Genomic DNA, 14323 nt, shown 5'->3' on the forward strand with positions numbered 1-14323 from the left:
TTAATTTGCTAATTGCTAAATTTAAAACTAAGCCGCTGAATCGATCCAGACGATACTGACTGCTGGATCTGTGCTACCAGTGCAGCTTTTTCATGGTTCTGCCAGAAATGATGTTTAAATACATATTTAAATTTGATTGCAAGCAAAACATAACTGACATGGAGAGAAGTTAAGAAGTTGTCTGATTCAGGCTAGACTGCCCTGTGAAAGCGGGTGGAAAATAAAAAATGCTCCCAAAAAACATTGCTGAATGTTGTCTCCATCCTCTGCAGGTGGCGACAGACAAGGTTGCTTTTAAGCTGAGTTCTACTCTCTCATGGGTGAAGAACTCGGTGTCCCACACGGTCAGTCAGATGGCTAGCCAGGTGACCACGCCCACGTCCCTGCAGACCACCGCCACCTCCTCTTCCACGTCTCTGTCCTCGCCTGCCCTCTCGCCGTCCTCGCCGGCGCCGATTAGTCCCGACGATGTGGAGCTGCTGGCCAAGCTCGAGGAGCAGAACAGGTGAGCAGTCCGTCTCTTAAGCTTCTCCTGCCCATCAGATGAACACGTTGTGAGGTAGAGCGTAGATTTCCACTGGATTAATACCACGTCTTCAGTAGTTAGTTACACAGAGATATAGAGCGCACAGGCTGGCAGACAATCACACAAGCTGGTTTTTTTGGGAAATAAATACAAATGTACTGAATTGTTATTATTAAAATAATGGTGTCCGATACCGTTGGGCCATTGTCATCGATACCTGATCCGGTAACGGGCCAATATTCGTTGTCAGTATTGGTGTCGGTGCATCTCTGTTACAAATGTACAGGAAGTCCATTTTGCACAATATGTAGGAAAAGTGTTGGATTTATCTTCTTGTTGCTTTGAGGAGATATATTAAAATATATTGAGATGTTTGAAGCTGCCCTTGCTTAAAAGACCCATTGAACTACAACAGTGTGAGTTTGCCTTTCACTGAGTTCTCTTCTATTATATTAACATAACGGCAGAAAACAACGGTCATCAACAATTTGACCTTTTAACTGCGAGCCTGAGGGAAGCAGCTCAGACTGTACACAAAGAGGACGGGGTGGATACTCTCCCTCCTGCTGAATAATGTGAGACAGGTTCTGGCCTGTGAGATCACTGGACTGTCTTTGTGCCGTGCAGCTGGTTCTCAGCACCAGGAGACAGATTACTATGCTCAGAAAAGTGAAAGCGTTACACCCCAAACAAGTTCAACTTCCTCAGGAAGTACTACAGTTGCTGTTGGTCCGGCTACAGTGATATACAGATCAACTATTAATTGTTTTTTCTTTGCCTTGTTTTCGTTACACATTTGCACCACTGTGACTGCCGTAGAATCATTCTGCACATCCCCCACCTGATCACGTATGCACACACACCTACAGGAGAGGGACGCACAACAGGTTGAGACTTGCCAACTAGCTGAGAATATAAAGAGTCAAATGTGGTCGGAAGAAAAGAATCTCGATTTAGTTTTTTTGGGGTTTAGCTCGTCTGTTGAGAAGATTTTGAGTTTTTGTTCTTGGAGGGTTTGTGTGCTTTTTGTCAGTGTGTGCTCCTCGCACATGAAGGCAAAGTCGTGTGTCTGTTTTTAGATTACTTTTGTTTATCAGTTACATGTATCTGCTGGTTTTAAGGTGTTGGACCCAAGTGTGTGTGTGTGTGTGTGTGTGTGTGTGTGTGTGTCTGTGTCACTTTAGACCCTGTCATCCTGTGGTTTAACAGTACCTGGGTCAAGATTTATAAAGGTTAAGATGTGGGTGGTAGACTGCACTACCTGCAGGGAGTGAAAGAGAAGAAAACACATCCTCTAATAGGGAGCAGGATTAACAGGAACCTCTCATTGATTCTAAAGGTGGCAATTTGAAATGCATCGTCATTTTAATTGTGATTGTACATTTGAATTGTTGTTACTTGTTGGTATTCTGGACTATTGTATGCACAGTGGTGGATTAGTATTTGGAGGGTTATCCCATAGAATTCTAAAAGTGGTGTTGCTGCTTCCTTTCTTCTTACTCAGCATTTTTAATTCTGTGTGATGTCGAGCCAGATGTGCTTGCGTTTATTCACACAATATGTTTCTTGGCCATCCATCTTAGAACAAGAGCAGAGTCTCCTTTGCATGAAATTGTTAATATCTCCACAAATCGACATCGTAGCATGCTTAGTTGTAGAGCTCCTAATTTATTGCAGATGTCATGCAACTCTGTACTGCGTCTCTGTAGATCTGCCACACATTGAACTGTACAAGTCTTTTGTAAGTTGAGATGTGTGTTCTCTGGGCCGTCCCTGACGTGCTCATTGTTAACATCAGATCCCAGTGCTGCTGAAGGGTGACGCAACGCCCCTCTACTGCCAGCTTTGTGAATTCTTCCTCCGCTGTGACTCTCACCCATGGCTAGTGCACTCCGTGGCAGCATGGAAACCGAGCACTCGGTTCAGAGTTGGGGGGGATTGTGTCACGGTTAACTCCAGTGAAGGAAGACAGCGACGCTTTCTGTTGAATGCAGATGTCGGTGACTCATCGGTACACCCACGACCGCTCCAGAATGCCGAGCGCTTTTCCCTCATAACGGGAGATCAAAACTAACCAGATTCACTGTTTCATTTTCTCCCTGATTCCCCTCATGAAGCTCTGAGCAGACTCCCGTCTTGTAAACACAAGTCGTGGTGTCGAGGGGCTCATTGTTCCTCTGCCCTTTGACCCCTGCCTCCACACAGCGGGGCCCCTTTAACGTCTTGTTAATTAAAACATTGCTCTGCTGCCGCGCTTTGCTTCCAATTGATCATGCGGTCTTTGTTTTTGAAACACCGCCGTAGCAACATGCTGATACTTACCAAACATGCACATCTTATAATCGTGTGTGTGTGTGTGTGTGTGTGTGTGTGTGTGTGTGTGTGTGTGTGTGTGTGTGTGTATGTGTGTGTGTGTGTGTGTGTGTGTGTGTGTGTGTGTGTGTGTGTGTGTGTGTGCGCGCGCGCATTGACAGACGAGTGCGACAACAGGAGGGAGGACTTTGGTATTCTCATGTATGTTACAGATACCGCAATGCCTCCTGCGCTTGTTTACCAGGTGTTTTGTGCAGGCCTTTGTACCCTACAGAGCAGATAAAAGCATTCGTTCAGTAGTGACACACGGACGAGGAAGTCCCGCACTGACAGCTCCAATCTGTAAATCGGACAAGACGTTGCTCCAAAATTCCTAGAAACCAGAGACATGAAGAGAACACCATGAGTTTGGCTTGGTAAGGTTAAAAGTATTTTCAGCTTGTTGTCCTGCCGTAATGAACTGCAAATTGAAGTCATGATATTGTAACAGTCACATGCTGGGGAACGAATGTAAAACTAATGGTTTGGCATTTCGTCCGAGCTCAAAATATCGTTCAAACTCTCTCTTTAAACCCTGCAAGCATTGCTCGACTGCAACCAATTCACTGCAGTGTTCTGCTATTCTGTGTTTGTAAAGCTTCAGACTTGTGTTGTGTTTGACTACTGGTGAATTATTTGCAGAGGTGCAGGTATGTTCAGGTTCATGTGTAAACGCAGCCCGTCCTTGCAGCGCGTGTGACCATTTGTGACGAACTTGAACGAACCTGTTCGCTCGCCGTCAGAGCTGAATACAAGTGAAGGAGCTCCGTTGCAGGCTGGTCTCTCTGGCAGTCCACTTCGCTTCCCCCCCGACCCACATAGGGCTGTAATCCTAGACATTTTGGGAGCACCCTCACTGACGTCACAGGCTCCAGTGTAGAGGCCCAGGCTTCTTCTTTTTTTTTTCCGAGATCAGGTGTCTGAGCCTTTGTGTGTCTGTCACGAGCTCCTCAGACCCAGCTTCTCTTTCTCTGCACACTGATCCTTGATTGGGTCACTCTGTCAGTAACTGCAGTGACCAACTGATAAGAGTGATACAGTGCTAGATTAACCTGCTGAGGAATGCATTGCTTGAGCTTGTCATCCCTCCACAATGCACTTCAAATGCCATCCATGATGGAAATTCATATTTTACCGACGTCCAATATGCATTGTTGCTTTTATAACAGACCTGTTATGGTTTTTTATAAGCCACATAAAGCAGTTGCAAGTAGCAACACGTGTTGACTTTGATAAATGATTGAAACAAGCATTTGTTGTTCGTGGACTTAACGGTTAAAACCCAATATTCTGTGTGTGCACAGTGTTAACGGTCACCTTCCCTACAGGCTGCTGGAGACAGACAGCAAGTCGCTGCGCTCCATGAACGGCTCCAGGCGAAACAGCGGCTCCTCCCTGGTGTCCAGCTCCTCTGCCTCCTCCAACCTCTCCCACCTCGAGGAGGACTCGTGGATCCTGTGGGGACGAATCGTCAACGAGTGGGAGGACGTGCGCAAGAAGAAGGAGAAGCAGCTCAAGGTGAGACCGGTGCTCGGGGCTACCTGTGGAGCGCTGCTTAGGAGCGTACTGACCCCCGACTGCTTTAGGAGCTTACTGACACACTGACCCGTCGGGTGAGAACAAGGTTAAGACAATCATAGAGCTATGATTTCATAAATGTATTTTAGAGACCATTGTCCATTTGAGAAGAATAAAAGCATTCCAGGATAAAGAGACGGGGGCTCCAATGATATTCTGGATGCAAATTAGAGCGGCCTAATTTGCATCCAGTGTAGATTCTGCATGATTGATCATGGCAACGCTAAAAATGCTTCAACATCAATATTTTAAACCGACACATATTTTTAAAAATATATATATATATTTTGTCCTTTATAGCTGCTAAGTACACTCATAACACCATAGTGTGTCTGCCTGCTGCTTTAGAAATAACATTGAAAAAGAGTTTTAAAGGAAGCATGCCGCTTTGTGTCACTGCGTTGTGGGCGGTGCTTGCAGATGAACGGCACCCTCTCACCCTGAATGCCTCCCGCCAAAAGTCCGAGCTTCTGTTGAGGCCAACACTCTGGCATTGCTCGGTCCGACAACTTCTGCCGCCGTGCTACCGTAGGGCGAATCGATAGCAGGGTCGACCGATTCTGATAACAAACGGGGCTCTGTAAGAATATGGGCAGCATATGTTGATTCTCTATTATAATATCTTCATTTAAGATTTCAGGGGTAACATATTTATGTTGAACAATATCCCCTTAGAGAGAATGCTCCCACTGCAGAATAGTCTTATATTACACCACTACTCACTCCATGTTGTAAGAATATTGGGAACATATTTTTTGCAAGTCCAGAACCGCAAGTAGCACATCTTGATAGCACATACAAACCTATGTTTTAGCACTTTAACATGTAAACATAGGTTTACATGTTATCTTGGGCCGCAGGATGCAGTTTGTCAAAATATAATAAAATTTCATTTTTTGGGGGGAGAAATTAACCGTTTAGATTAAAAGTCAATTAATGAATCGATAGAGAAATCGTCTTTAGTGGCAGCCTTAGTGGAGATGGCTTTAAACTCCACCAGAGAGTTCAGCTCTCGACTCTCGTGAGACACGTTTCACAGGCATTCGTGTCAGCCTCTGAATGCCACAATGGCCATATGCATTTGAGTGTTTACTCCGTCCAGAAATAAGTCCCCAGGCTATCTTTGTTCTCGGTGACACTGTAGTGTTGTGCTTGAACTTGTTATTTTAGTCCTTGACATTTGAAGCTAATATTAGGTCGCTTGTTTCTACTGTTACTCTCTGAGGTCTTGTGATAATCATATGCCCAGTCGCTGGCAGTTTAGATTTACACTACAGGACAGTGGAACAATAGGAAACCCTGTTAAGTACTTTGTTGGATAACAGACATTATGGCAGTGACTCAGCAAGGAACTTGTAGTTTTCTTATGTACCGCTGCTCAGCAGGTCCTTAAGGCCACGTCAAACTATTCCTGGATGAAGCATGCTCTCCTACAGGGAGCATGCTTCTAGTCCATTCATTGCTCTGCTTTGAATTACACCCCAGCAGCACAACAGTCATGGTGACACTTAAAACTCCCTCATCATCACCCATGATTATGCCTTTCTCATAGTCGGTCGAAATTAAAGTCCATTTTCTGTAATCCGTTCACATGCAAAACGAGCTGCTGTTGTATGAACCCGTTGATGAAACCACACACACACACACATGCAAATGTGATGGAACATCCTCTGCATGGGCAGGGTTTCTGTTATTCTTGCCACGTGAATGGGGAAGTGTTGCTCAGAACCTGTGAAAATGCATGGGTGTTATTATGTAATTTAACAGAAGTAGTAATGACCAGATGGCTGCATCTAGACTGGGAGGTTAATCATAACTGCTGAGGCCTCCACAAAATGAGTATGTTTTCTTCCCCTTGGCTTACGGGGAAAGACCGATTCTGTTGCGCAAAGCACTTTTCTGCACTTGTCAGCAAAACCCCTGATGTCTTCATGTTTTCAATACCCACGACAGCTGAAGAGAAATATATTTCATTTGGTGAATAAAATGGCTAAACGTGATGTTTGTGACGTGATTTCCTGCACATCTACACCGAACAAGTTCTGGAAAACAGGGAACATTGAAGTCATTGATGATGTTGTCGCCTGTCACGGAGCATTGATTAGAATATACAAAGAAGTGTGTTAACGTGGCGGAGCGCCTCAGAAAGCAGCTTTCGTTGAGATGCAGTGAAGACATGAGACGGTGCATTGTTCCAGCACAAAGCTTGGTTTGTCTCTCTCTGGCCTCTGAGAGGCGAGAGGGATTCCCTGCTGAAAGCCTGTGTGGGTGGACCTCTGCTCCAGATGCACCCTGGACCGACCAGATGCACACACACAAGCAGGAAAGACCAGTGTTCCCTGTCAGCACAGGAAATTGCTTAATCAAATTGTATCAGCAGTAATGTATGGAAACAAATCGCTCTGCAAAGTGTCTCACTGACAAGATTATATTTGTCAGTGGAAATGGTATTGTTATGAGATGCAGACTGTGCTGAAATGGGATGATAAGTACTAGAGCGCAAAGCATGGCCGAGGCTGTATCCTGTTGTAAGAAATGCAAGTGTCTGTTCTTTCCACATGAAGCCGAGGAGTTTCCTTACTCTCTTACACTGTTGTCCACATTCAAAAAATGAACAAAGACCCCCCCCCACATGCTCTTTTAAATTCCTCATAAATGTCTTTAAAATACAGCTAGATTATCGTCAATCATCTATTCTTCTTCTTTTCCACAGGAACTTGTCAGAAGTGGGATTCCTCACCACTTTCGGGCAATAGTGTGGCAGTTGTTGTGCAACGCCCAGAACATGCCCGTCAAGGATCAGTACTCCGAACTCCTGAAGATGACGTCGCCCTGCGAGAAGCTGATTCGCAGAGACATCGCGCGCACTTATCCCGAGCACGAATTCTTCAAAGAGAAAGACAGCTTGGGCCAGGAAGTGCTCTTCAATGTCATGAAGGCAGGTCACCATTTGTGTTTGCAGATAAACTGATAAGCGTGTGTACAGGTATCAAAAAAGAGGTGTTTAACAGGAAGTCGTGTTAAGGAAAATAACTGAGTACAGTAAATGCATAATGAAGTTTGTACAGATATCATTGAGACTCATCCAAAGCTAATCTCTTACCTCAGGCATATTCTCTGGTTGACCGTGAGGTTGGCTATTGTCAAGGGAGTGCATTCATTGTAGGACTGCTGCTCATGCAGGTAATGATCCAATCTTCACCACACGCGCACACAAACACACTGATTCACCAGTTTCCAGCAAACAGTTTTGACATGTTTTAGTGAATAACAGAACAATTTGAGGTTTGACTTCATCCTGTTATTTCAATCATCTTTTTTCTAGATGCCAGAAGAGGAGGCTTTCTGCGTGTTCGTGAAGTTGATGCAGGATTACAGATTACGAGAGCTCTTCAAACCCAGCATGGCTGAGCTGGGACTCTGCATGTACCAGTTTGAGTATATGATCCAGGTAACTTAACATTTCCAACGGCCATTCCTGAAATCTATGTTGAATGCTTAAACACTAAGTGAGTTGTGCGAGACTCAATTTGAGAAATATTATTTTTAAAAAGCCATTCTTAAGATAAGTAAATGTACCGCGGTGCTGGCGGTTGACCTAAAACCTTTACCACGGCCAACATTCACCCTGGATTAGACGGGTGGCAGGTGCTAATCTCATTCCCTGGTACAGTGATAACAGTGTGAATCCCTTTTTTTGCCTCGCAGGAACAACTGCCGGAGCTGCACATGCATTTCCAGGCTCAGAGCTTTCACACGTCCATGTATGCCTCCTCCTGGTTCCTCACCATCTTCCTCACCTCCTTCCCTCTGCCCGTCGCCACAAGGATCTTTGACATCTTCATGTGTGAGGTCAGATTAAAAGAACCACCATCTTTGAATTATCTCATGTGTCTGCTTACATATATTTATTCTGTGAGGAATTAGTATGCAGATTTGAAATCTAAAAAAGGAACGGCAAACCCCTTGCACTCAAGCCAAGTGTTTCCACTTGGAGAGGTTAAAGTTTCCTCCACTGCTTTGAGATTGTCTACATTTCTAGATTACATGAAGGTAACTGTCATGGAAAGGTTATCCGTTAGCCGTTAGCACCACCTGGTGGAGAAAACGGAAACTCTACATTCCACATTTTATAGTGGCTGTGAGTTGTTTCGTCACTCCCTTGAGACCTGTTGTAACACATCCTAAATCCTCAATCCGCTTTAAAAGAGGTTTCACGCTGAACATTGTTTGTTTTTTCTTTCAAAAGATGACTCCTCAGTGATTACTGGTGATCTCTCTCTTCAGGGTCTGGAGGTAGTTTTCCGCGTGGGACTGGCCATCCTTCAGATGAACCAGACCGAACTCATCCAACTCGACATGGAGGGAATGTTACAGGTATATCAGCCGGGATCTCCACATGACTTGTCATTTAACCAGCTCAGAGTTTCTGGTCTAGGAACCTCCACCACACCCAAATAATTGATGCATGCGTGTCTCCCGACCCGTGCCTGCTGCGTACATGTTGACTTCTGATGAACTTTGATGTCTGACTAAGACAGCACGCTGCCTAGTTATTTGAAAGTAGCTGGTTTACGTGTGTGTGACACTTATCCTGTTTCATTATTGTGCTCAAGCACTTCCAGAGGGTCATCCCACACCAGCTGGACAGCGGGCCGGATAAGGTCATCCTGGCTGCTTATCAAGTTAAATACAATGCCAAGAAGATGAAAAAGTAAGTTCATCAACACCTACCAACCTCTCCTTTTGCTTATGCATTTATTTTGGAAATGGGGTAGAGAAAGTTATGACATGCAACGAAGGTCCCACGGCTGGAATCGAACCTGGGACGTCACGGTAATGTCCTGTAACCATGAGGCACGAAGGATACGAAACCTATGAACGTATTTGTTATCTTGTTGTTATTGTGGCTTAGAAAATACATTTTGCAGGTCTCATTTCTTGCAGAAGTTTTATATTTGGCCCTGTTTTCATTGCTATTTCTTTTTTTCAGTACCCCAGCCCACGCTAGACAGATTGTATTCTGTCTTCATGTCGTGAGTGAGCGCTAACGTCCTTCACTGACATTTTTTTCAGGTTAGAGAAAGAATACACTACAATCAAATCTAAAGAGATGGAGGAGCAGGTGGAGATAAAGGTGCGTGGAGGTTGTCGGGGGTTAAAAGAAATGCTCTGAAGGCTTCACTGTGTTTTTTTTTGTTTCATGTGATTTTTGCAATGTCTTGTTTTGCAGAGGTTGCGGACAGAGAACCGGCTCCTGAAGCAGAGGATAGACACACTAGAGAAAGTGAGTGCAGCGTTGTCTGTAACAGGCGCTCCGTCACTAGAATAACCAGTCAGACAATGCCCATCAACATCACATTAACCCCATCCAGCTGTGTCTGCTCATACGCCGTGCATCTCTTGTGTATGAAGGAGTCTTGTCTTTCACTAACTGGGCTCTATTAGTTGAAAGTCCATTTCCATGATAAACCGTTACTGGTTGGCTGGTACAGCATGGTACGTTTTTTCTGATCGCAGATAAATCAGAGGTTGTCTTGGTGTCTCTGTGACTGTCTGTGTGGCTCGAATAACAGACACTAACCGAGGCCGATACTTTTTAACAAGCCTGTTCGGAAGGGGAAAATGGCCGTGGCTTGATGTTGTCCAAGTCGATGCAAAGCACTGCATGCCCAAGTTGCACTTTCTCTGTCTCTTTTTGAATGAGCGCTACCGCTGCCAGGTGAAGGCACCATGCATGAGGTCTGCCATGGATAGCGAGGGCTACGCCATGTTTGCCTGCAGGGAGGAACACCATGGTCTAAATGAGTCTGTTACTTACAACCAGCTCGGGGGCTGCAGCTCTCTGTCACGTAGCTCCCAGCGCCTTTGTTTTTTTTTAACTCTCCACTAACTGAACTGTTCAAAAGTTTACATGAACCACATCAAAGTTCATAGCTTCTGTTCAGTTAAACAACACATAGCTCCATAACACTGTGACTGTGCTGCCGTACCACCAGACTTCACTCTCTCTTACTACCGGAGCTGTCCTGTGCTTCTTCCTGTCTGAAACCTGTCACTGTTATCTGCACCGCCTCCAGCTCATTTGCACCCTTTTTCACCACACCTGCATGCAATGTTCCTTTTCTACCCCCGAATGTAAACACGGTTCTACAGTCTGTAAACAGATATGTCTGGATGGGAAATGAACATTGCGTTTCTTCTCTTAAACAATCAATTGTTCTTTTGTTGTTGTGTGCTTTAAACTGTCCTCTGGATTGTCTCCCTCTGCTGTCTCTTGCTGATATTTCTGTTTTGTAGGAAAGTGCTTCCTTGGCAGATAGATTGATACAGGTATATTCCTCATTTTCTCTTTTCTCTATTACTTATGTTGCAACTTCCTTCTCTCTCTTTAGCAGTGCATGCTCATGATTAGTACAATGAAGGACATCTAATGAACTCTAATGATTCTCTGAATTAAGAACTAAACCAGATTGTGATAACCGATAACATTGTTAAATAAGTGCATGAAATAGCACATTGTGGCATGTCAGGAAAGGTCAGACAATCACACGTTACGCTGAAGAAAGCAAAGGAATTGGAATGTAAATGACACGTTGCTAGAACTGAGCATGTCCTTAGAAAATCCAATCCCTCGTCTCCTCTGATTCGCCCATCCTTTCCGCCCCTCTGGTTTTCTCACTTCTTGTCGTGCTCACGCCCCTCCTCCTCGGTTGGTTATGTTAAGGGACAAGTGACTCGGGCTCAGGAGGCAGAGGATCTGTACCTGGTCAAGCGGGAGCTGGCCACAGTCAAACAGCAGAGCGAGGAGGCCAGTGCTCAGCTGGAGCAGGCCAAGACAACCACCAGGCAGCATCAGCCGCACGCGGTAAGGAGGGGCCACCGAGTCCCCAGCTGGCAGGTTGCACCGGCTCGGATCCCGTCCGGTCTGACTGGAGCTGAGACTTTTTGAGACTGGGATGTTTCCCCCCAATCAGTTTGTGTTGTGCCGAAAGCTCAGGCCGACCCTTTCAAGATGATGTGTTGCGCTAGACACCTGGGCCTGTAAACATGACATAGCAGTGGCAGAGCAGGGCTTCTCTCACTTTGCACATCGGCTTTGGGTAATGATCTGTTTTGGCATGCATGAATTCAAATTGGGACACGGAGTACTACACAGTTCAGCCACCTTACTGTCCAACTGCATTCTCAGAAAAGCATTCATGAATATGCAAGCAGTCGTCTCACAGGCCAGCAGATTTCACACACGGCACCCTGTTCACAGAATCCTCTCATTGCATATCCATCGACCTGAACGCTCTTAATTATTGATGGTTGCTTTCCAGATGATAATGTGCAAGCGTTGCAATGTTTTACATAATTTGCTATGTTGCTCCACAATGAGCAGTCATGAAATATTGATGTGAAAGTGAAAGGCAAAATGGTTGGTGTCCACTGCAATTAGGGTTCAGTTCTTAGTAGTGGAGAGTGAAGAGGCATTGAGGTGTATTTTCTCCCAGAAGAACAGAGCAGGGCCAAAAAATAGTCTGTGAATCAACTATATAATAAAGTCTGTTTTTCTATAATCCTGTGGGAATTAAATTCTTGATTAATTGTGTATCACGATATCTCTTCATTAAACGCCAACGTTGAGGACACTCGGGCATCAACATGTGTACTTGCTGTCCGTGCTCACGCACATGTCCTGTTATAGAAGGGAGCCCCTCGGTACTCCGAGGAGGCCGTCCTGCAGCTGGAGAGAGAGCTGGTGCAGGCCCGTCTGAAGGAGGCGGAGTCTCAGTGCGCTCTCAAGGAGATGCAAGACAAGATCCTGGATATTGAAAAGGTGTGTTTCTGCCTAATATTCGCAAACATACAATATGATTGCATTAACCTGGCTTGTGTCCCTGTGCACCCACTGCTGCAGTTCTACAACATGTTATTGTTACACTCCTTGTGCAGAGGAACACGTCGCTACCAGATGACACCAATGTGGCACGTCTTCAAGAGGAGCTGATCGGGGTGAAGCTGAGAGAGGCGGAGGCTCTGACCGGCCTGAAGGAGCTGAGGCAGCAAGTCAGAGGCCTGGAAGAGCACTGGCAGGTGAGCGCCAACATGTCGATGTCATGTCAATACATTATTTATGTTGTAAATACTCGAAGCCAAAACAAATCATTTAATGACAGGACAGTCCTCTCCAGGGTATTGAGGGATAGCAAGGGTTCAACTGGCTTTAAGATAAGGATAGGACGCCGATGGGCTCAGTCATGGTGAGGAGTGTCCTTAATCAATGTACACATTGTGGGAGGAGCATATAACTACCTGACTCCTTGGGTGTGTAAAAACCACATTAGAGAAACAGTTCTTCAGTCATCAAGAAAGTCTACGTATACAAATCTGAAAGGTTCGGTGTCTAGAATGTAACATTTGCGTACATTATCGCTGTCCGACGTTTTGAAAGGGCAGAATGTCCACGTCAGTGAAATGGAAAAAGGAAAGTGTATCTGTTTAATAAGTAATGGAAATGTGACGGACCATAACGCCTCTCCTCAGCGTCACTTGGCACGCACCGCTGGTCGCTGGAAGGACAGCTCCAGGAAGAACACCTTGAGCGAGCTGCAGGACGAGCTGATGAGCGTGAGGCTACGTGAGGCCGAAGCCCAGGCAGAGCTGCGGGAGACACGGCAGAGGATGCTGGAGATGGAGACACAGGTCAGATGTCACAGCAGCTTCTTAACCACATACACCCGATAAGGAGCAATTATTCTTTTGATCATTTTTGTCCAGCATTTTCAGATTCTTAGCTTTACTGGCCTTATAATGCCAATGATCATAGGAAATCAAAAGGCGTACTGTAGTATGGAGAGTTTAGTAAGTACGGCGGAGCTACAGTTTCTCTAATTAACAGTAAATACGCTTTAAAAAAGTGAATTCTCGACCTGTACTGTCACACAGTATCCTTCAGAGGGCAGCAGGCATCTGTTCCAAACAACTCACAAACTAAAGTGTGCGGGCATCATCCCATTTTAGTATCTCAGATCTTTTTGGATGGAATTGATTGTTTATCAAAGTCAAAATATTGTTGTTGTGTTTTTTTTACAACCTGTGCTCACACAGAATCAGATCCACAGTAACCAGCTGCGACGGGCGGAGCAGGAGAGTCGCTGTCTCCAGGAGTGTGGGCAAACACTGACGGTGCAAAATAAAGACCTGCTTGGGCAACTGCAAGAGATCAAGCGGAGACAAGCTGAGATTGAGTGCAAGGTGCGACTGCTGATCCACAATACTTCTCTTCTTATTGTGTAAAATAGAATTATAGATTGATGTTTTTTATGTTCACGGTCTGCTTTTCTCTTAAGCTTGATTTAGACATAATGTATCATTTAATGGCTGAGATGTCTTGTTATATATTTTGATGGTTTCTGAAGAAGTCAGGAGATGCTGCTAGATTTCTGTTTAAACTGCTCTCTCTTTCTCAGGAAATTCCACCTGCATGATTCACGCGTACAAAAATAGAAAATACTCAAATGTTGTACAATACGTGTTTTTATACCTTTTCAGCATCACGCCTCCCCCCCGGGGCTTTGGCAGAGCACCGTCTTTAGCTCCATTTTGTTTTTATCTGCAGAGTAAGGAAGAGGTGATGGCAGTGAGGTTGCGGGAAGCTGACAACATTGCTGCGATGGCTGAACTCCAGCAACAGATCTCAGAGCTTGAGATTCAGGTAAAGTCCCAGTACACTTTGAGACGTCTGGAACGTTTGACACATTTAAACTTCCCTCAGGCAGAGAGAGACTTGTCCCATCCAGGAGTAATCGCGCATGAGTTCTTATTTTCACAGATGGAAGGGAGACGTTTCTGAGTTACTGGTCCCGACATATTTAAGTT

At 45.1% G+C, this 14323-nt stretch overlaps 1 protein-coding gene across 7 annotated transcripts in view; it reads left to right on the forward strand.

Moving 5' to 3' along the window:
* The window catches only part of evi5b (ecotropic viral integration site 5b), a 34380-nt gene that overhangs the window by 6232 nt on the left and 13825 nt on the right, over window positions 1-14323 (forward strand). For 6 of the 7 annotated variants that reach the window (XM_031872920.1, XM_031872917.1, XM_031872916.1 and 3 more), the window contains exons 2-18: window positions 273-505; window positions 4207-4396; window positions 7170-7394; window positions 7565-7639; window positions 7782-7907; window positions 8165-8308; window positions 8744-8833; window positions 9073-9170; window positions 9533-9593; window positions 9690-9743; window positions 10757-10789; window positions 11184-11324; window positions 12150-12281; window positions 12398-12538; window positions 12989-13147; window positions 13553-13699; window positions 14064-14159. In XM_031872920.1, the coding sequence (XP_031728780.1) occupies window positions 273-505; window positions 4207-4396; window positions 7170-7394; window positions 7565-7639; window positions 7782-7907; window positions 8165-8308; window positions 8744-8833; window positions 9073-9170; window positions 9533-9593; window positions 9690-9743; window positions 10757-10789; window positions 11184-11324; window positions 12150-12281; window positions 12398-12538; window positions 12989-13147; window positions 13553-13699; window positions 14064-14159 (2145 nt within the window). The other variant, XM_031872915.1, reaches the window with a different exon arrangement.

The sequence above is a fragment of the Anarrhichthys ocellatus genome, unplaced genomic scaffold (genome assembly GCF_004355925.1).
Source record: "Anarrhichthys ocellatus isolate YVR2014 unplaced genomic scaffold, GSC_Weel_1.0 scaffold67, whole genome shotgun sequence".
Taxonomy (NCBI): Eukaryota; Metazoa; Chordata; class Actinopteri; order Perciformes; family Anarhichadidae; genus Anarrhichthys; species Anarrhichthys ocellatus.